At 39.1% G+C, this 22,837-nt stretch overlaps 1 protein-coding gene across 2 annotated transcripts in view; it reads right to left on the bottom strand.

The window, feature by feature from the left end:
- The window catches only part of LOC5565080 (leucine-rich repeat protein soc-2 homolog), a 36,760-nt gene that overhangs the window by 5,576 nt on the left and 8,347 nt on the right, over positions 1-22,837 (bottom strand). For both annotated transcript variants that reach the window (XM_021838473.1, XM_021838474.1), the window contains exons 2-3: positions 16,049-17,059; positions 7,198-8,729 (exon numbers count right to left, since the gene is read on the bottom strand). In XM_021838473.1, coding sequence (XP_021694165.1) covers positions 7,859-8,729; positions 16,049-16,875 — 1,698 coding nt within the window. In that variant the 5' untranslated portion in view covers positions 16,876-17,059 and the 3' untranslated portion in view covers positions 7,198-7,858. The remainder of the gene's footprint in view (positions 1-7,197; positions 8,730-16,048; positions 17,060-22,837) is intronic.

The following is a 22,837-nucleotide window of genomic DNA, read 5'->3' as shown; positions in this document are numbered from 1 at the left end:
GGCAGATTCACGAGAGCGTTAACATCTCGACTCCAGAGAGGCCTGAATGTCTTGTCAGATTATTTAAACAGCTGGAAGATCTGTATCAACGCGGCGAAGACCCAGGCCATCCTCTTCCCCTATTCCAAATCCCCCAGACTTGTTCCGGCTGAGGATTGTAAAATCACCCTCGATAGATCAACGGTGGAATGGTCTGATGTAGCCGACTACCTTGGTTTAACGTTAAACAGCAAGCTTCTCTTCAGACAGCAGATTGACAAAACGGTCACCAGAAGCAACATCATGCTAAAAGCACTTTATCCATTGATTAACCGGAAGTCAACTCTGTCTTTGAAGAACAATTGTATTTGGCTTTGATTCGTGCTGACGTGTATTCGACCGTTCTTTGTTTACCGTTGATTTATTCCGCAAACTCGTCGTGAAAATTAGTTGTTAAATGTTACTTCCAGTTCAAGTTCAGTGTGGAATTGATTGCACTAATGAAAATCAGTTTGTAACTCCAATATAATTAAAAAAAAACGAAAAACTAAACCTAAATCGCTATCCTGTGAAGTTTGCGCCATTATGTATTGACATATCAACTCACTCGCTCAACAGAATGTCTTGTCGAAAATGTTTGCTCTCTGTGGACTGTAAAACCGATTTGTTTGTTGTGTGTGAAGGAAAGTGTTATAGAACATTCCACGCTGATTGTGTTGGCCTTACAGAGGCAAGTGTTTGTTGCTTGAGTAAGAACATTGTATGGTTGTGCGACGATTGTCTCTCCAACTTCCACGATAGCCAACGCCATGAACAGCCCAGCAGAAATGACTCAACCGAAAACGCATTAAGATCAATCACTGTAGAATTGACCGATATCTCGACCAAAATCGCCAACATGATGAAATCGATTTCCGATTATACTCATGCCGATACATCGATTGGGTGCTGCTCTAACGCTGCACAGTGGATCCCGCAACAATATAATTAATACATCTGAGCACTCATCACATGCACATTCGTCGAGAACAAATTCTTCTCGTCACCGTGGGGGAACGTTTTCTTTATTCCTGACAAATATCGATGGACAAGTGACCGAAAAGGAGATAGCTGACTTGGTATCAAAATCGCTAGGAACGGATGCAAATTGTTTAATTGAAATTCGTAAACTAGTACCGAAATGGACAGTTAATAGTTTTGTTACACTAAGGTAAAACAATAGAAATATTAGTAGTAGAACGCTAGTGGCGCTGTTGTCAGAAAACTGATTTCAATTATTATTACCTTCAATAATGTTTTATCATTGTTTGTTCAATACTATGTCGTTGTTTTGGTTTTCATAATTAATTTGACACTTTGATGCCCGGTACGCACGCTGTCAGTTCGTGGCAAACTAGATGTTGGTAACACGAACAGCAGCGACATTAGCATTCTTAGGTTAATGCTTCTACTGGTAAAACCAATTAAAATAACACCAGAACAAAACAAAGCTGAAGGACCACTCTGGTCAAGCTCCTAAATTGCAAGAATAATTTATCTGTAAAACTTAAAGCAAAAATAAACATGAATTTAATGCAAAAAAAAAACACTTAACAAATAATTTCACGACCCGATGGTTGTTCGATATTCTCGTCAGAAGCACAAGCAATAGTGGTAGCCCTATAATGGACACAATGCCCTAATCCATCCGTTGTTTTCGTTGGTTCTGCCAGCTGTTATACTGCTGGGTTAATTCTACGAGTGGCGTGAGGTGACAATTTTCGGTGTCGTATAGCGAGGTGACAATAATTGTCGACTCGAGTGAAGTGACTCGCCGTATGTATGTAAATCAGGGTATCTACTACCTGGAAAAACCTGGAATTATCAGGGAATTTTGTTAAACCTGGAAAAAACCTGGAATTATCAGGGAATTTCACTAACCCTCCCCTTGGTTATTCGACCTTGCCGCGATGGGAGGGCATAATCCATTAGCCCATATGATGGAAACCAAAGGCGTAACCTGTAGTGGTGGTATCACATTTTGGCATTTTTTTGCTTAAAGCCGCGTCATAATTCATATGGCATAGACGCAATAATATCTCGGATGTGATCCAACGGAAATTCTGCGTCATTGATAGAATTGATGCCCATTTCAAATAATTAATCTATTCGAAGTGGACATTAATACTATTGGTGACGTTCAGTTTGCCTTCTGCTAACCAGAATGATCCGTAGCCACTCTTACTATTAGCTAGCTAGATACATCGTTATCATATACGACGTAGGGAATATTTAGGAACTCTCAGGAAAATGACTAGTAGATTCACTGAGTAGAAATAAGTGGCGACAATCTTATTTTAATATGGTTTTTACATTGCCATAATAAGAAATACCTCTTTTGTAACAGCGGTATAAATAATCCGATTCCAGCTTCATTTTCGCAAAATTTACAAGTAGAAAGTAGGCGTTGTGAAGCATTGCATTTGCCACCGAAAAGTGAATCTTGTAGGAGACTGTAATATAAGCCTAAGGTAACTTTACTCTTCAATATTCACTATAAAAATGACTATGGAAAGTAAGACGCTGAGATCAATCATTAGGGTACACTTGCTAGTTTCGAGAAATTGTTGAACAGAAAAGGAAAGCGACTTTTTTCTTTAAGGATATATGAACGTAATCACTAATAATAAAAATGGAATGGTGTTTGTATGTCACGAAATGGCTTACGAACCGATCAACGCATTTGAATGATTTTTTCTCAGTTTTGTTCGTCAAGGGTTCCGACGTGTTTGTGTGTATAAAAATCCCAGGATATTCACTGGGAAAGTTGAAAAAACAAGCGCGAACGAAACTGTCTTTTTATATAGAATGATCAAAAGCGTTTTTCAACAGCCTACTTGATGGCAAGACGTAGTTTGCCGGGACCGCTAGTGACCTAGAACTACTACTAAATGGCCTAATTTTGTTAAGACTTGACGACAATTGACATTTAAGACTCTAATCTTACGTAAAAGACAGGAGTAATCAGAATAGCACTTGAATGACAAATTATTCAAAACCATTTCGACTAGACAGTATTAGTAATGACACTACTACACAACTATTTCGAACAAATTCTGATGGAGCTGCTGATTTTCACAATGTTTCCTTTTCTCAGAAGCAAGGGAATATGGGTACTTAAACTTGGCAAAAGCCAGACCGAGGGTTCAGCCTTGACAAGTTAAGCTGTCAGGCAGCTCCAACTGAATACCACCCAAAAAAAAAAATGTCAGGGAATTTCACTAACAATCAGGGAAATTTTTTTGTGGCAGTAATTCATGGTAGAATGTGTACATGACAAATGACTTTCACGTAGAAACTCTCCGAAAAAATTCGGCTGCGCCGCCTTAAAAACCCTCCTTTAGATGTTCAGTGAATCTTATCGACTTCCCAAGACATGATTGTCTCTATTTTTGATGAAAGGTTTCTAAAGTTTTTTTTTATCAAAATGGTCTCTAAAGTCACTTTATTCCATACCTTGCTTGCAGTGAATTCTGATGCTAAATGATTTGGGCATAAGAGAAACCTTCGGTGACTGTTATGAGACTTTTCAACTAATTCTTTAAAATTTTAATCTCATATTTCTCGAGGAAAACCTTCAGGAAAAATCCTAGTTGTTTCTCCGGAGATTTCCTCTGGGATACTTCCAGGAATTCCTATCAGGATATCTCCAGAAATTCTTCTAGAGATTCCTCTGCCAATTCTCTTAGATATTCTCCCAAAGATTTTTATAGAAGATTTTGAGTAATTTATCCAGAATTTGCTCCAGGAAACACTATATGAGGACTTTCTCTAGATATTTTTCCATTAATCCTTCAACCGAATTTTCTAGTTGTTACTCTAGGAGATCTTCTAAGAATGTTTACTGTATTTTTTCCAAGAAAAACCGCAAGTTTTTGAAAGAAATTGTTCAGAGGTTTCCCCTCAAACTCGACCCTGTGTTTCATCATAGAATTCTTCTAGACTTCTCCAGAATTTCATCGAATGATTACAACTGCAGTCGAGTCTAGTACACGACACTAAAGATGGCCTTTCAGTTGAGGTCGAAATATGCGTATTTGTCGAAGGATACAAACTCTAGTGGAATTAAATGGTATAGTACTACATTCGGGTTTTCATTCACTTACAACTGCAGTTCTTCAAAACATTTCTCATATAATCCCATGTAACTTACAAAAGTGATAAAAGTTTAAGTTTCCATACTAATTAACACTGTAGCATTTTACCAGAAAATCATACACATATTTTTTGCTTTTTTTCCAGTTATCCCAAACATTTAACAAGAAAATCTTCTTAAAATTCTTCAAGGGTCTATGAGTTCTTCTAGTAACCGGGTGACTTAAAACACAAGTTTCATCAGAGTTTGATTTAAAATTTGCTTTAGAAATACCTCACGAATTGAACATTTTCTCAAATTTCTGAAAAATTGCATTCACATTTTCAGGCAGAAAAGCCTAAAAAATTCCTGGAAGTATACTTGGACAATTCTTTAAAGACTTACTTGAGAAATCTTTAAAGGATTACTGTAGGAATTCCTAAAGAAATCTGAGTAATTCCCGGAGTCATCCTTAGAAAAATTTGTTGTTGAAATCTTAAAGAAATTATGAAGGACAATTTTTAAGAAATCCCTAGATGCATCTTTGGAGAAACTTCTGGTTGAATTTTTGAAGAAGCTCTAAACGGAGGTCTTAGAGGATGTCCTAGGAGAATCGATGGAAGAATCACTGGATAAAAGCTTGGAGGACTTAGGTCTTTCTTGGAAAACATCTGAAAGAATCAGTAAAGACATTGCTGACGATCTCTGAGTTAATTTCTGTGGTTATAAATGGCAAAAACCATGTCGTGTTTTTGAGATATCTAAAACAAAATTCTTTTACGAATTCCTTAGAAAAATTCTCGAAGGGATTCCATGGGAAATAATCACTACATGAACTCCTGGAGACATTTAAGACGTGAGCTAGCCTAGTGGTGCAAATTACACAAATGAAGAAATCCAGCCATCTATCCTAGCCTGAGTAAATCTTCGGAGTTACATCTGGATCTTTGGGCAAATACTTGAATTAATGTCTGGTGAAATTCCTTTAGAAGGTAATTGAAATATTTATCGAAAAACATGTTTTACGACATGTAATTTTAATTGTGAAAATATTGTCACAAGTATTGTTTATTTCGCCCATTTAGCTGTCTTAACCCCTCTACCGACAGCTTCATTTTTCAACGCAAAATAAATATTGAAATCGTTATAACTTTTTTGTTTTCCAATATTTTTGCACCATTTTTTCACAAGTTCTCAAACAACTCTTCTAGTTTTAGGATCTGTGTCGATATTAATTATTGGTGATCTGGGTTTAAAGATATTCCGATGTTCCTTGGGGACCGACATTTTCCATATAAAATGCCTTTGGCGGCCATTTTGTTTTTGACCAGTTTATCAACAAAATAAAATGTGGGCTATATAATACCAGGTAATAAGGAGCTTCTCTGGAAAAATCATACAAATCGGTTCAGTATTCTTGGAGATATCAGAAAATTACGATATGATGTTTTTTGAAGTTTTTAAGATCTTTATTTGGCCAGCGTGGTTCCAGAAACCTAAATGGCCATTACTTAAAGACGGCTGCACCAAATTGCTTCATTTTTTCACAACATACTCTCATTAATGTATTGTTCCGAAGAGTAAATATCCGAATAAGATAAAAATTCTGTAGCCTGAGAAATTAACGGGGGGTTCTAGTTACGGGTCGGTCCCCCAAGGAATTTTGGAATATCTACAAAACCAGATGACCAATGATCAATATCGACACATATCCTAAAACTAGAAGAGTTTTTTGAGAGCTTGTGAAAAAATGGTGCAAAAATATTGAAAAACAAAAAAGTTATAACGATTTGAATTTGAATTTTGCGGTAAAAAATGAAGCTGCCGGTAGAGGGGTTAATTATCCAAACTACCCATGGATACCTTTTGAGATTTCTTCACTGAACGTGGGCCAAAAATGAAAAGTGCTTTATCTGTTTTTGCACAAGTACGCTGTAATCAATAAACTTGAAGGGTTAAGCATACTGAATCACTTGAAGGTTCCGTTTAGTTTACAATGATGATCAGAGCTCTCACAAACGGTATAAAAATGAGTCTTCTTATCAAATACAATCAAGGCTTTGTATCAAATACAATTCAGTTGACAAAAACTTAAGCTTTGAAATTATTCCACCTTTAATTAAATAGCTTCGACATGCATTAAAAAATTTGGAAGCTTGAAACGAATTGAAGCAAATTATTTTGTCAATAACTTTTTGTATGTCTGAAATTGGAGTATTTCTTAAACCTGGAATTATTTTGTAGAACCTGAAAAAACCTGGAAATATCAGGGAACTTCATTCATTTAAACGAGTAGACACCCTGTAAATGTAGAGTCACTTCACTCGAGTCGAGAATTGTCACCTCGCTATACGACACCGATAATTGTCACCTCACGTCACTCGTAGAATTATCCCATGCAATAGAAAACGGGAATTCAAATCATCCATGGATATATGATGCAGAACAACTCTCCAGGGCTAAAAATGCCAGCATACGTAGGAATAGTAGGGTAAGTGTACTAGTTATGGTCATAGTAGTTCCTTATTTGGCCATACGGGATAACTTGAATGTCTCCACATGGTTCGTTTGTTTTAGCAGTTAGATATAAGATAAATCTTGATGTTAAAACATTCGAAAATATTAAAAATGTAAAGGTTATCGAAATTTCACATATGGTCAAATAGGGGATCAATTTCATTCCCCTTTCAGACGGCTTTGATGAGGAGATTTAAGGGATTAGACGCATAACGTGTTTCCAACTACACCATTTCTTTCGTCACTATCAAGCTCGAATATTTAAGTTAATCTTCTTTCTTGATTAAACCTTCACTCAAAGCATGCATGGTATACTTGCTTCAAAGAGTTGTACATCCAACCAGTGAATGCAAGATTTGAATACAATTCTGCATGAAAATCTTACAAATATTGTAAAACATAGTTACAAATACTGAGGTTCGATAGAGAAATTGTGAAGTAGAATTTGAAACCTTACATTTTCTAAAAGAAAACCTTACATTGTACAATTTTTGTTTTGGGTGTAACGAATTTACTTTCAAGGTAACCGTAGCTAATACATTTGTTTACTCCAGTGTAGAAACTACGTAACTCAGAATATCACTTACCAGTAATAGAGGAAACATTGATCAGCTGCTCGTATCTCATGACGATGCCGCGTGGCGCCAGCTCCTTATTTTCACTACCGCGTTCATCAGGCTGCGCTCGAATCGTCCCATAAATTGATATACACCAACGGGTTTTTACAAATCTGATTCAGCTTAAGTTTAACGGATTTCATTTTGCTGCTGTACACATTGTCGATTTTTGCAACATTTTGTTCTGTTTCCATATTAGTTAGTTTTTTTGCTTATTTGCTTCCTTTAGATAGCAATATTATTAAAGCTTTTATTTCAATCACATTGATTTGTTGTTTCTTACCAAAACTGCTTCCGCTTCGTTCAATAAAAATAAAACAATATTACGCGAAACACACATTTCGTTCGTGTTTCCGCTCGTCGTTACCTGCAAGTGGTGCATGCTCGTTCAAGAAAGCCGCCGCCACTTTCCATGCAGGTCGGACATTCTTTGCCAACATGATTTGCATGCATCGTTTCATCTCTCCATCGTCGTCCCTTCTATCAGCATGCACAAGGTCAAACAAATTGCCTTCGTCCGGGCTCTCAGCCCGAATCGTCCAACCAACCAACCAACTAACCAAATCGCAGAGAAAACAACCAAATTTGTATACAACACAGTTTCTGTTCCAGTTTACGCCGCTGGAACAAATCACATCTGTCGGTACGGCGAGTGGAGCTTTAGGTATTGTATCACCAGGCTCGGACCACCGCTGACCACTTCCGGTGGCAGCGCCGACAGGGGACAGTTTTCGATGCTCATGATGGCCAAATTCTGGCACAGCGCCAACTCGTACGGGAGTTTCACCAGCGAGGCGTTGTCGTTGATGTAGAGGGACTCGAGGTTTTCCAGCGTGCCGATCTCTTCCGGCAGAAACTGGAGGTTGTTCTCGCCGACCGACAGGTACGTCAGGTTCGTTAGGTGCCCGATGGTTCGGGGCAGGGAAGTCAGCTGGTTGGATTGGAGGATCAGTTTCTGAAGATCGTGCAGTAGACCGATCTCCGAAGGGAGCGATTCGAGTCGATTCTCTTCTAGATCCAGTACCCGGAGTTTCTTCAGGTTACCGATCGTGTTGGGGATTCGCTTCAGGACGTTGTTGGACAGGATCAGGATTTCCAGGTTTTGCAGGCAGTGAATGTCGTCCGGGAGCTTTGTCAGCGAGTTGGTGCCGAAGTTGAGCTCAACCATCTGCGTCCAAGTGCCGATGTCTAGGGGGAGGGACGTCAGGGCGTTTTCCTTCATGTTCAGCTTGGTGAGGCCCTTGGCACGGGAGAAGATACCGTACTGAATCTTGTCGATCTGATTGTGTTCCATGTTGATGCTGGTCACGTTGGTGAACTGGGCTGGACCACCAGAAGGATAACTGTGGAACGCATTCCGTGACAGGGTAATGGTGGTCAAGTTGCTGAGGCTGGCCAAAAGACCGTCCGGCAGCTGGCTGATTCCATTGCCTTCGACGTTGAACTCGTCCATGTGGGTGCAGTTCTTCAGCGATACCGGAATCGATGTCAGTTGGTTGTATCTGCAGGAGAAGACCGAAAAGAGAGAAATTAGTGATAAGCTTTCAGGGCTGGTAACCATTGAATGGAGTGCGTCGAGAAAGTCCGAGAAGTCGTCAGTTTTTTTCCCTCTCGGGTGACGCGTTCTTTTCTGCCGGGCAGTGCGTCGAGAAAGTCCGAGAAGTCGTCAGTTTTGTTTCCTCTCAGGTGACGCGTTTTTTTCTGAGTGCTTTTATATGGCCGAGCACACGAGTGAAGCTGAAAGTGGATTGTGGCTGCTCAATCAAGGATGAAGGATCAATCGGTGAGCTCGTTTCATGCTTTTTTTTCAAGTCTATAAAATATGTATGACCGCACATTTAATCGTTACATAAATATGATTTTTCAACAAACTATGAATGGTTCGTCACTGTAAGTGTCGGCATAAACTCTTATTCATAACTTTATTGTTTTATATTTTTTGTATTAAATCACTTACCTTTATTTTTATACATAAAAAAATGCTTTGAATGGTTTGGTCTGTGCTAGAAGTGTAGACTTGCAAAACGTTCATTTTATTCAAAAAACTTTGAATGGTTCGCCACTGTAAGTGTCGGCATAAGGATATTATGTGATGGTCTAGCCAATCGATATTTTTTTTTTCAATTTGAGTAAAATATCCTGTAGGAATGTTGCTTTTAGCTATTTGTTCAACAAACTTTGAATGGTTCGTCACTTCAAGTAACGGCATTATTTTCTCATACTTGAAAATTTTTCATGTCAATCGAAAATTTTATATTTCTAAGTATGTTTATATCTCACAAATAATCGTTTATCATGGTCTAATCGCTTATCAAAGTGAATCCAGTGACCCAACGATCCTCCCCATTAACAAACATCCCTCCCAGTAACCTTTGCGGAGATGCAGAGGCAAACACGGTCTCCAAATAGCAAAGGTTACACACTAACATTCCTTCCCCCAATCCCACCTGACTGCAAGGACGTGGCCGGCGCCGTTATTAACCCTGTATAAATAGAGGCACTGAATTATGCACACTGAAGAAGATTATGGCCAATCCCAGCCGAACTTCTAGTTGATTCTTTGTGCATTTTCACTGACTTCGGTCAATCACGGAATAGCAACCATTGATATGTGTAGTCAGTCTAAGCTAAGCTATAAGCTTTCAGGGCTAGTAACCATTGAATGTCTTAAAAATATGAACTTTAGAGACCTCTTGCCATAGAAAGAGACCAGGCAGGAACCAGAAAGAGAACCAAAAAATAAACAAACAAGAGGAAACCTCGCGTAACTTTTCAAAACAACCTATCTAACATTCAGAGGCCCTCTTTATTATTATTAATATTTATCTTCATTGAAGTGGCTTTTCGCCCTTGGCGAGTTCACCACTTAGAGGCTCTCTTAATTCACTTTCTCTTTAATCAATAACTGAGCCACATTAAGTTTTTTTTTGTAGATTCAAATGTTTGCCACCAGACAGCGCTACGCATGAAACTTTGTTTTGGAGATATCTCAAGGGCCTGATCACTTAGAAAGCATTTTCATGCAACATTTCTTGCTCACTAGCGCGCCACCTGGTGCTGAAGTTTTTAATCAACTAACTCGAACGATGCCTTTCACTTTCTGAGCGACAGCTTGAAGGTTAAGAAATTCTTTGGAGACTCCTCGTGATATCCGCCAACTACATTTTCAACACAAATTACAACAGAATGTATGTAATTCAGTTATTGGTTCGATGTTTTCTTCAGGTATTATTGCAAATATGTCTATAGTAGGAATTCTTTGATGGATTCTCAAAGAATTTAACTAAGAGTTTCATTCAGGATATCTTCAAGAATTCAACAAAGATTTTTTTCAATGATATCTCCAAAAACTATCACAGACAATCGTCCTGTCATTTGCCATGTGTTCATTAATTCCTCTTAAAAGCTACTCCAAAAATTATTCAAGAAAGTCCTCTGACCTCCCGAAATCCATCTTAGGATTCCATCCATGAATTTCATTGAGGACTTCGTCATAAATTACTCCAGACAATTCTTCGGGAAATTTTGTAGATAGTCTCTAAAATTTTCGGTCAGCCTAGGGCTAAAAAAATCGTTCAAATTTTCTTTAAGATTTCAATCAGAAATTTCTCTAAGGATGTCTTCAGGAATTTCGTGAACAGATTTCTCCCAGGAATTTTTAAGAACATGTCTGAGAAGTTCTCAAAGAATTTAGCCTGAAATTTCTTTATTTATCCAGGAAATTGTACATGAACAAATCCGAAAGGATTTTCGAAAAAAAACCCTCAAGATGAACTTCAAGTGTTATGTATTGAAAATTCTTGTAGGAGTGAACTCCTGCAAGGATGATTTAGGCTTTTAACACTCTCTGTCCCATGGCAGCACAGGTGATCTACCGATTTGAGACGAATGCTTGCTAAACCGAATTGGTATGAATAGCACAATTGACGAATAAGAGTGAGGTTAAATTTTGCAAATTATATTTTGTAAAATCAAAATTGGCGTTTGTTAGACATTTTTAATTGTGGTGAAAATGTAGGAAAAATGCTTTTATCAGAATCTTGACGAATTTTCCATCATTTAGGCGACAGCAATTCAGAATTACAGAATTGGATTTACAATTTCCAAATTTTCGGAAACATAATCCAAATTTTATTCGACAATCATTTTTCTCTCCAAAAAATGATATAGGGAAAGTGGCTATGGCTATAGTGATTCCCTCAGCAGTATGCGGTGCCGCCATCTTTTCGAATCCAACATGTTCTAAGCAACCCTTTGAAACTCAAATGCATTTTAATGCGGATACTCAAATGATCTTGGCTGCTGTCAAATCCATTAGGTGGGATTGGAGTTGCCATATACGTGGGTTCCCTATTTGGCCATACGTGTTTTGTCGAAAACTCATACATTTGCAGTATTTTTGAATGTGTTAACATCAAGATATATTTGATATTAAACTACTTAAACACACAGAATGATTAAAGATTTGAAGATAATCAAATTATCATGTATGGCGAAATAGGGAACCATTATGTCCATAACTAGTACACCTACCCTAAGTGACCTAAGTATCAAACTATTGAAAAACAATCAACTAATTATTGGAAACGATCAAACAATTTTATTGTGATTTTGAATACCTTAACTTATTTGCACCAACTTTTGTTCAAGTATTTTTTTAGAAACGTCATCTCGTCAGTTAAATTGTCGAACAAAACTGTGGGAAAGAAATGGTTAACTTTCGGGCTGTCGCGCTGTTGTACTTTGTACAACATTTGTGTTTTATATGCTATCGTTTTGCAACAAAGATATCTATCGACACCAAACCAAAATGTATTCCTCAAGAATCTTCATAAGAACAATACTCGACAGTTTTTATTTACATTATGGCCCTTTATAATGCGGTAAAATCAACAAATGTACATATAAGTCGCATAATAATGAACGCACAATATAAGGTTCGAGTAGAACCAGTTTGAAATCGGTATATCTCAAAATCCAGATAATTCAGAAACTTGGAGTCTTCAGTAAAGTTGTTTTGGAGTTAAAGCGCTATCTGATGGTACCTCATTCAATTTGGAATTTGATCGCTAGGTGGCACTAGTGGGCATTGAAGTTTTACTTTTGTTTTGCAGATATTTCAGGATCTTGACCATTTAGAAGGATGGCGTCTTCGGCAATGACTTATCATTGATCGAACTAGTTGATTCAAAATGTTGCCACTAGGCGGCGCTGATGAGTATAAAACTTTTATTTTGCAGATATCTTAGGAGCCTGACCACTTAGAAAGATAGCGTCTTCGGCAAAGTAGTTCAGTAGGATATTTTGCCACCAGGTGCTAGTGAGCATGAAACTTTTGTTTTGTGTATACTGCAGGATCCTGATTTTTAGACAGATGCAGGGCTGGTAACGAAAAATGGTGCCGAAAAAAGTTATTTTAGTGACCAGATTGGAGAAATAAGTGACTAAAAGTGACTTGAAAGTCAAAGCGTAATCAGTTTAATTTCAGTTCTACTACACTGCTTTACGATGAAGAAGGGAACGTCCAATATGATCTACTGCAGGTAGTAAGTCTAGTTGAGTACCAAATTTGGAAATTTGTATTGCACTTCTAAAATTTCAAGAAATGATTTCATGAGCGATTTAATGAAAACGATAAATTCTCTGAAGCATGTCTGTATTTTGTATTAATCCATGAATATATGTTCTGGAAGCATTGTCTACAAACTTTGGAAGAGGTTCTTTCAAATTTATTTCGACAAGATGGTTTAATACATGTACTAGCGCCGCCTGTTGACAAAATTGTGAATCAGCTATCTCGAGCAATGATAGTCCTTGAATTACCAAACAACTTTGCTGAAGACGCCATCTTTCAAAGTGGTCAGGATACTGAGATCTGCAAAACAAAAGTTTCATGCTCACTAACGCCGCCTAGTGGCAAAATCCCAAACTTCTTGGTCAATTTTGCCGAAGACGTCATCTTTCAAAGTGGTCAGACTCCTGGGATATTCGCAAAACCAAGAGTGTTGTACAAAGTACAACGTGCGACTACGAACGAAGCCTTGGATCATAAATGGGAATGGGACATTTCGCATAAGCACGTTTGGCCTAGTGAGAATTACAGTAATGGACAAAATAGTAACGGTTTGACTGAAGTGATTTTTGACGAATTTTTATAATTAACATAACTAAACAAATCGAAGGAGTAGCTTCATGGTATCTTCAGCAAAGCTGTAGATTGACGAGAACAAGTTTCCTTTTGTGTAGGACTATGAGATTTTCAAATGAATAGTTTTGAATATTACGTTGTTCAACATTAGTAAAATCTTCATTACTTTTAAACTCGTGATTAGAAAAAAAATATTCAAAAATATATGTTAAAAATCATGTTGTTTTGTGAAAATTTCATTCAAATCGGTCCATAAATAACTAAGATCCAGCTTACCAAAGTTGATCATTTTGCCCAATTCTGTATGTCCAATGTTTCAGATATTACTCCGAAGATATCTTCAGGAGTTCACTTATAAGCGATTTCTTCTTCTTCATATGGGCAAACGTGGCTTACGACCTGAGCGGAGGTGAAGAAATCGGCCCTTTGTGATTTTTTACGGACTTCCTAAGAAATTCCTTCAAGAATTTAGTCCAAGATACGTAGAAGAAAACAATCTGGATTTTTTTTTTCAAGGATCATCGTAGGAATTGGTCTAAATAATACATCAGGAATTTTAAACCTTCTGAGATTCTTCCAGAACATTCTCAAGGAAGTTCCAAAGTCTTCCAGGATATAATTCATTGATTGTTTTATCAATATTCCTAGAATTTCTTTTGGAATGCTTTTTAAAAGAGTTCAATTCCTGAATTTTCAAAAAAAAAAATACCTACAAATTAGAGAGATAGCTCAACGGAATTATTAGAAATTTCTACAGAATTTTCGCTCTTAAGTTTCTTTAATATTTTAACAGAAACCTTCAGGAGTAACAACTACCGAAAGCTAAACATTACATATATTTTGCAATTGGATTAAATGGACAAATTGATGTGAAATTTTGCGAAAAAGTTACACGTCTTCTCAGTGAGAATCGAACTCACGACTCCCTGATCTCTAGTTAGGGCGCGTTACCCCTACGCCATGAGTGGACTCATGAACGCAGAAGTTAACCTGAATTCGATTTCAGCTCAATAATCACGTGGTCCTTTTTCGCAAAGTGCACCTCTTTCTGAAGAATTAGATGCCCTGCCCATCCAAACACAACGTTTTCCATATATATCCGCGACGTTCTCAAACGACCGGTTACGGAACATGAGTCCGTTGCTCGATAAATACTTGTTTTTTAATTATGAATCGTGGTTTTACGGCTAACCAGCCGAGTGGAAGGAGTAAACAAATTTCTGGTTCGCGGAATATTTTTAAAAGAAATTTTAAAGTAATCTCTAATAAAACATTAGTAAATGAACTCCAGCAAGGATTTCCAAAAAAAAAAACCCTTAGTAAGATACATTCAGTGACAAAAGTTAGTAATGTTGATTTCTTTTTTCATACAAAATGCCCAGCATTGGGCTCTGTATCTCAGCTTCTGATACTCCGAATCGACCGAAGTTTGAATGACGAACTACAAATAACTTGGAAGTGTTGTTCGTAATTATTTTATTACATTGCACTCATTTTTCAAATGGTTTCAGAGAGTTATTCAAGGACAAAAATAAGTAACCGAGACATTTTTTTCATTTAGTTCAAACACGTCAAGTTGTGGAAAGTTAGCGTGTTCAGTAAAGTTATTCACCTCAAGAATTTTTCGCAGAAAATACACTTTTGTCACTGACTGTAATGATGGTAAAAATAATCAATCAAATTCCTGGATCATATCGTGTAGGATTTTCGTGTAAGGACTGCAGTAGTTATTCCTGAACAAAATGGAAGAATTTTTTGAAAATTTTCTATAGTAACTTCTTGAGGAATCCCTGATTCATTTTATTGAGGACATGCTGGGAGATTCCTTAATAGATTTCCTTGAATAATCTTGATCGATTTTCTAAGCAATTCCTCGATGAAACTTTATATGAATTCTTGAAGGAATTTATGGAAATGACTGAAAAAAACATGAATAATATCTGGGAATATTAACATATTTCCAGTCAAAAATATTGAAGGGTGTAGCGTAGGAGTGCTGAAGAATTTCAAGTAGACAATTCCTCTCAGCATCCCTTGAAAAATCACTAAATAAATTTCTTGATGAATGTTTGATAGAATTTGCGGAGAAATCCAGAAATGTAGCTAGAGATTCCTACAGAAGTTCTAAATCACTTTTAGAAGAAACCTCTAAAGCTATTCTTGAAGTGATGCCTGGATACATTCTTGAAGAACTTGTGCGCAATAGTCGAGCAAGAATCTGTGGAGGTATCTATGAAGCCTTTTTTGTTTTTTTCACAAGGAGTAAAAGGAAAAAAGTGACTTTAGAAATCATTTTATCGAGACTTGCATCCGACTCGGAGATTTTTTTGGGTCCGTGAACATTTTTGCCATGTTCCTTTTTATTATTCGCATCATTGAATGCAACTAAAAACTGTCCGCCATGAATAAAATGAACAGTTTAAGCACTTTTTATAAAACCCACCACCTTTCTGGGACTTGCAGCTGAAATTTCACTGGAATCCCATTTTGAAACACTACATCTGCAGAGCATATGTTCCGAGGTTTCCCGTTTTATGTTACAGAAACGACAGATATCATGCTACACTTGAACAATATTTTTCAAATGATATCTAGTCGAACAGTGTCCAGTTACTAGGCCAAAGTATGTACAAAGAAGTCTCTTGTTGAGTTCAGATAAACCAAGTCACTCACCTCAACCCCAGTCGCATCAGATTGGCCAGGTTGCCTATCGTCTCCGGGATGTCCAGCAGATCGTTGTGCTGCAGGTCTAGAGCCGTCAGGTTGACACAGTTGCCGATTTCGGCCGGCAGGTGCTTCAGGTGATTGTGCGACAGGTCGAGCGTCGTCAGGTTCACCAGGTGCCCGATGGCCGACGGCAGTTCGTGGATTTTGTTCTCCCTCAGGCTAAGCATTGTCAGGTGCGAGAGATTCTTCAAGTTATCTCCCACGACCTTGATTCGGTTGAAGCGCAAATAGAGCGTGGTAAGGGTGTGTAGTTTGTAGATGACGTCCGGGATCTCCGAGAGCTTGTTGTGTCGCAAATCGAGGACTTTGAGTTGTTTCAGGTTCTGCAGGGAATCGGGCAGCGAGGTAAGGGAGTTTTCGTTCAGTGCTAGGGTTTTCAGATTGGAAAGACAACCGATTTCGACAGGCAGAGAGCTTATCTTATTGCCGTACAGGTAGAACTCAACCAGACTGGTGCAGTCCTTAACCGAGGGTGGAATTATCGTGATGGAAGATTTGCTTAGGTCCAGCCGTTGGATGCCCTCCTCTTTGCAGCGCTGGAACTCTTTGATCACGTCGACATCGGCCTGGATGGCTTTACCCTTCTTGGTGGTGGGTTTCGGTTTGTTGGACTCCGGGTGCTTGACCGTGACCATCTTGGGACGGATTTCGGCAGGCATGTCGCTGTTGCTGCTGCTACTCCCGCCTGCCACTGAACTTCCGCTGCCGGCACCCGTGTAGCTGCTGCTCGAATGACCCGACGTGCTCGTTCCACCGGAACTTCCCAAATTCATGCCTCGTCGAACTGATTGCCTCAAGGGGTGTCTTCGTTCGCTGTTTCGTTGATGTGAGGAAATTAAAATAATGTACAAACTATACAACCGGTAGAGAGGGAGTGAACTCGGTAATTTTCGGTGTATCGTTCGTGTGCTCTCAGTAATCCATCTTCCGTTGATGCAGGCGTCGATTTGACTCGATCTGAAATGGAAAACATATAAATTTGTTACTATAGTACACTTCAAGGGGTCTTAGCAACAATAGTAAGTACCCGCCCACCGATGAACAGAAAGATCTATGAAAATGAGCTTGCTTAAATTCGGATGACGAATTCCAAGCGAGATAATCAAACGGAAGGACACCAATGCTCGAAGATGTCTGTAAGGCAGATGTACATAGTTCTTTGTTAGATGTGTGTTCATTTCCCTAAGTTCAAGGCAGCGTCCAAAACGTTGATCGCATAACCGATACCATTATTTGTGGTATTCCCGTAGTACAACGCTACTTAGGCAATATCCTCATTGCTGGTCAAACTATTACTATATAGCTGTAGCAATGCACATGAAAATCAAAGAAATCTTCAACACACCTTGTATTCTCAAACAGTGCGTTTCTGATGCACGAAGGTAACAATAAGGTATCAAAGAACAGTCTTCAGAAGACCGGCCCCAGAGGCACTCACTGACCTTACCAGTCAGGCTGACCGGAGTGGCCTGTGCTGTACGTAGACGTCTCCATTCGACTCGGTCTATGGCAGTCCGACGCCAGCCACGCATTCTGCGTAGGCTCCACAGATCGTCCTCAATTTGAATGACTCATCTTGCTCGCTGCGTACTAGGTCGTCTTGTGCCGGTCGGATTGTCGGAACCATTTTCACTAGGTTGTTATCCGACATTCTGGTAACATGCTCGGCCCACCGCAACCTCCCATTTTTTTGCGAGGTAGACGATGGTTAGTTCTCTCACCAGCTGATGCAATTCATGATTCATCCACCTTCTCCACGTTCGGTCTTCCATCTGCACTTCGCCGTAAATGGTCCGCAACACTTTCCGTTCGAAAACACCAAGGGCACGATGAATCCTCTGCACGTAGGGTCCATGTTACGTGCCTAGAGAAGTATACCGGTCTAATCAGCGTCTTGTAGATAGTTAACTTCGCGCGATGGCGAACTTTGCTCGATTGAAGAGTTCTGCGGAGTGCAAACTAGGCACAATTCCCCGCAACGATGAAATCTAGAGAGGATTTCTTCGATGATGTCGTTGTCGGCGGTCACCAGTGAGCCCAAGAACACGAATCCTTTGACCACCTCGATTTCATCACCGTCAATACTCGTCAAACTCGAGGCGGGTGCCTGCCGTGTTCTTTCTTGAGCCTCTTGCTATCATATACTTTGTCTTGGACACATTGATGTTCAGTCCGATTCGCCTAGCTTCACCCCTTAGCGAATATACGTATCTGCCATCGTCTTAAAGTTCCAAGTAAAGAGCCAAAGTTTTCTATGTACCGTAATCCGGGGTAACATTGATCATTTTTTTTAGATTTTCTTAAATTTTTCATTTCACAATACAAATGTTACAAGTTTCATATTTTTAAAACAAGTACTGGCACCCACCGCTCCTAGCTATGTACTTTATTTTGTATTTCGAAAGATTTAGTTATGTTTAAATAAATGTTTTAAGTGATTTTTTGATTCAGCTGATATGGGGTAACATTGATCACCCAAGTAAACAACGTTCGCTAATATTGGAAATGTCGTTACTTACTAAAATCAGGGCCCTTGAAGCCGAATATGAAGACCAAACTCTTACAAGTCATTTACTTGAGTTATTTCAAAATTAAAAACACCTTGAACCGCGTAATACGCCTAAAAGTAGGCAATTTCCTCAGGAAATTCTACATTCGTAATAGTAATTAGTTAATGTTGCCTAATTGAATAAACTTATGAAAGATTTGACAACGGAATCGTTTTCGGCGATGCCATTTTTAGTAACACCCGCATTTTCCTTGATCAGATCGTCTGCAGAACTCATGTGAGACATGAATTTTCGGTAGTGTCAGTGAAAATGATAGAAATCATTGTTTCAAAAAGTTGACAAATTTGCGCATGAACTAAACGCAATTTTGGCAAAAACCTTAATTATCATTAGCTTATGAATATACGAAAGAGAGGCACCATTCATGGTTCGAAAATGTTTCATCAATAAATCTTTTTTTGAACGTTTAACAAGATGAGTCATCCCGATCAATGTTACCCCGCTGATCAATGTTACCCCGGATTACGGTATTTCATTTTCGTTATTATTGATAATGACTTTTGAAAAGCTTCTCAATCGATTTTTTGTCACATTTAAAAATATGGTTTGATCAATTACGCGTTTTTATCACGTTTGTCCATTATTTCAGATCCGGGCTCACAGTGACAGTTCTTGGCTCACCTTGACGTACATAAATTTCGTATCGGTTTCTCCCTCCCAGGACCCGTTGAAACGGTTTGATTAACACATCTGCAAGCATCGATTTCGTCGGACAATAACGAAGACTAATTACTTTCTTCTCGCGAAAGTTACCGGCCCATTCTGCGTCGACGAACATTTGCGGTCAACCCTTAGATGAACCCAGGTGCAGCTTGTAATCGCCAAATAGCGAAGAACCCGTTTCGCATCGCTCCAATCATCAGGGCAGCTTAATTTCTGCGGCAGGCTGGAGGTGTTAACAGCGACATCCAGTCTTGTGTGCACCGCTACGTACAGCAGACCACCGATCTTACGCAGATTTTCTTTGTTGGTCGGCAGCTGATCCAACTCCTCTTTATGCTGGAAGTAGTCCGGGTCATGAGGAGTCTTCGGTGGCTTAGCGTTCTCCGCTCGATTGAGCTTGTACTGCGGTGTTACTCTTCTCCACCTCAATTCCCAAAAAGTGACGTAAATCACCGAGGTTGAACACGGTGAAGTGCACTTGAAGACTTTTCAAAATAGATTTATTCTTTTCTTCAGATGTACGATGTCTTGTGCTTCTTATTTTGAAGGAACAGGCACGGATCCAGCTTGCCCATGGACTTGGAAATAAAATCCACCTTCTGGTTTCACGCGCGAGCGAACTGTCTTAATCCGTACAGGCTTCTCCTTAAGCGATACACGGTACGGTCTTCGCCGGTGGTGTATCCCTCCGGGCTGACTCATAAAAATAATTTCTTCCAGCTCATCATTCAGATATGCCGTTTTGTCGTCGAAGTGCTCGATTATAACTTTCCTCTGGCTGGTGACGGTCAGCAAAGTCCGGAACGTCACCTACTTTGCCACCGGTGCGAACACTTCATCGTAGTCAGTACCATACTTCTGGGTGAAGCCTTGTGCTACGATTCGCGCTTTGTGCCGCACGACAGTACCCTTCTCGTCGACCTTCGTTTTGAACATTCGTACTCAATGGTTTTCTTGATCGGAGCAAGTTCTTCCGTCTTGCGTTCTGCAAAAGTGGTCTCGTCCGCCGTCGCTTCGACTTCTTGAAGTAGCTAGGTTTTGGTGATGCCAGATCGGAATTTTCCAACGTCATGATCAACGGCTTGTACTCTTCTGAAAGTTCAATGAGGAGCATAGTGTCGACCCACTTTTCAGATTTTTTTTTTCTTAAGGCACTCTGTGCTTGTGGCCACTACTGTGCCGGAATCAGTTGATCTGTAGCTTCTTCTTTACCGATACAGATCTATTTTTAACTTATCTATATTTACATCTTATTTTCACTCTCTCCTACTCTTTTACTCTCACACCGAGCAGGTAGGAGAGAGCTTTGTTGTTAGTGAGGCTAGCTGCCTGCGAAGAGGGTCGTGATAAGCTTTCGCAGAAGTGCGATCCGTCGGGTAAGTCCGGTGTCTTCGAACGCAGTCTCTTCCACGCATCATGGGCCGTCCTTGCATCCTGAACATGGACGTAATTCACGGGATTCAAGACCAAAATTAATTTTGCACGAGCTTTTCGACACTTCCGCTCGTTGATAGTTGGCTACGGTTCATCTGCATTAGGCACTGGCCTAACAGCTTCTCATTGATCCTGCAATTCCATCAAAGTCTTCACGTAGAATTTCCATGTGGGCCAGTTGTCCCGGCCGGTGGGACGCTCAATAGACGGAAGACTGCTGAGGGTTTGGACTTGATACGGGGCTTGCTGTAGCTGCTGTTCGCCTTGCGGAACTGCTTGAGCATCCCCTGCTCCATTTTCAGTGGACATCTTGAATTTTCTTGAAAAAACCTTGATTTTTCTTTTGCTGGCTTCACAACTTTTTGGATGTAGCCATAATTCAAACTACACTGTTTGACGGTTGTTAGGGAAGTGAACAATTTTAACCTTAGCCTACTATGATTGATTTGCACCGGACTGGACGCATGGAGCCTACCTGGGAGGGAGAAACCGATACAAAATTTATGTACGTCATAGTGAGCCGAGATTCTGCTGTCACGAACTGTCACTGTGAGCCCAGATCTTAAAGAAAGGACAAACATGAGAAAAGCGCGTAATTCATCAAAACATATTATTTCATTTCAACAATGTTGACAACAATCGGTTGAAAATCAATTCCTGAACACCCAAAAGCAATGCCACGATAGCACCTTTTAATTTGATCGAATATAAAGTATTGAAACACACATCTTTTCATGCTTTTCCAATCAAAATTAAAATTGGATGCACATAAAACAATGGCCCTTTTTCCAAGTTTGTCCAGAAAGATCGAAGGTACACAACAAAAGAAAACTAGCGATTCTTCGCAAGCCTGCCTTGATTGTCGTTGGTGAGCGGGAATTATCTTGCAATTTGGAAAAGTGTTGTGTCATATTTCGTGTGTAGTATCTGTGCCTCCCTCCCAGGAGCCTACTTGTTTCGACAATAAAGCTAAGTATGCTGTTTCGCTCAAGAAAAGTAAAGAAATTCCTTGACTGAATGGGTCAAGAAATTTCCTACAGAGAGCCCCCTTTGAAGTGACATTTCTTCTCAACTGCGTACTGCGATCAGAAAAATGTGATTTTCTTGACCATTTCTTGGAAGAAATTTTCCACGCATCGAGATAGGCGATTCCTTTTCTTATCAGTAGCAAACCAGCCTTAAGCAACAATAGATAACATAGCAACTTAGTTCGCATGTCATTTCGATAATTAAGACTGATTTACACTGGCGATGATGGAATTTTCTACATCCTCATCAAGAAACTTCCAGAAAGCAGCTTATCATTTTAGTTAATATATTCAACAAATGTTTTCAATTAGCATATTTTCCTGACAAATGGAAAAATGCTAAGGTTGTTCCAATTTTAAAACCAGACGAAAATCCTGCAGAAGCTTCTAGCTATCGTCCAATCAGTTTGCTTTCCTCCATCAGTGAACTTTTTGAAAACGCCATTTTGAACAGAATTATGGTCCACATCAACGAAAAATTAATTTTCGCCAATGAACGGTCCGGATTCTGCCATGGACATTCGACCACTCATCAACTTTTACGTGTAACAAATTTGATCCGGTCCAACAAATCTGAAGGCTATTCTACTGGTCTAGCTCTTCTAGATATAGAAAAGGCATTCAATAGTGTTTGGCATGAAAGTTTGATTGTAAAATTAAAGAACTTCAATTTTCCAACATACATTGTTAAAATAATTCAAAGTTATCTCAAATCGTACACTTCAAGTTAATTATCAAAACTCCAGGTCTGAAAGACTGAAAGAAGAAGCTGGTGTTCCTCAAGGCAGCATTTTGAAACCAATATTATACAATATTTTCACATCTGACTTACCTGAGTTACCTCAGGGATATCAAAAATCCTTGTTTGCGGATGACACAGGTCTCTCCGCCAAAGGACGAAGTCTGCGTGTCATCTGTAGTCGATTGCAAAAAAGTTTGGATATTTTTTCTTCATACTTGCAAAAATGGAAGATTTCTCCTAATGCTTCCAAAACTCAACTAATAATATTCCCACATAAACCAAAAGCTCTTTATTCGAA

Source organism: Aedes aegypti, chromosome 1, assembly GCF_002204515.2.
Source record: "Aedes aegypti strain LVP_AGWG chromosome 1, AaegL5.0 Primary Assembly, whole genome shotgun sequence".
Taxonomy (NCBI): domain Eukaryota; kingdom Metazoa; phylum Arthropoda; class Insecta; order Diptera; family Culicidae; genus Aedes; species Aedes aegypti.
The sequence above is the reverse complement of the archived record's forward strand: the minus strand, read 5'-3'. Positions and strand labels throughout refer to the sequence as shown.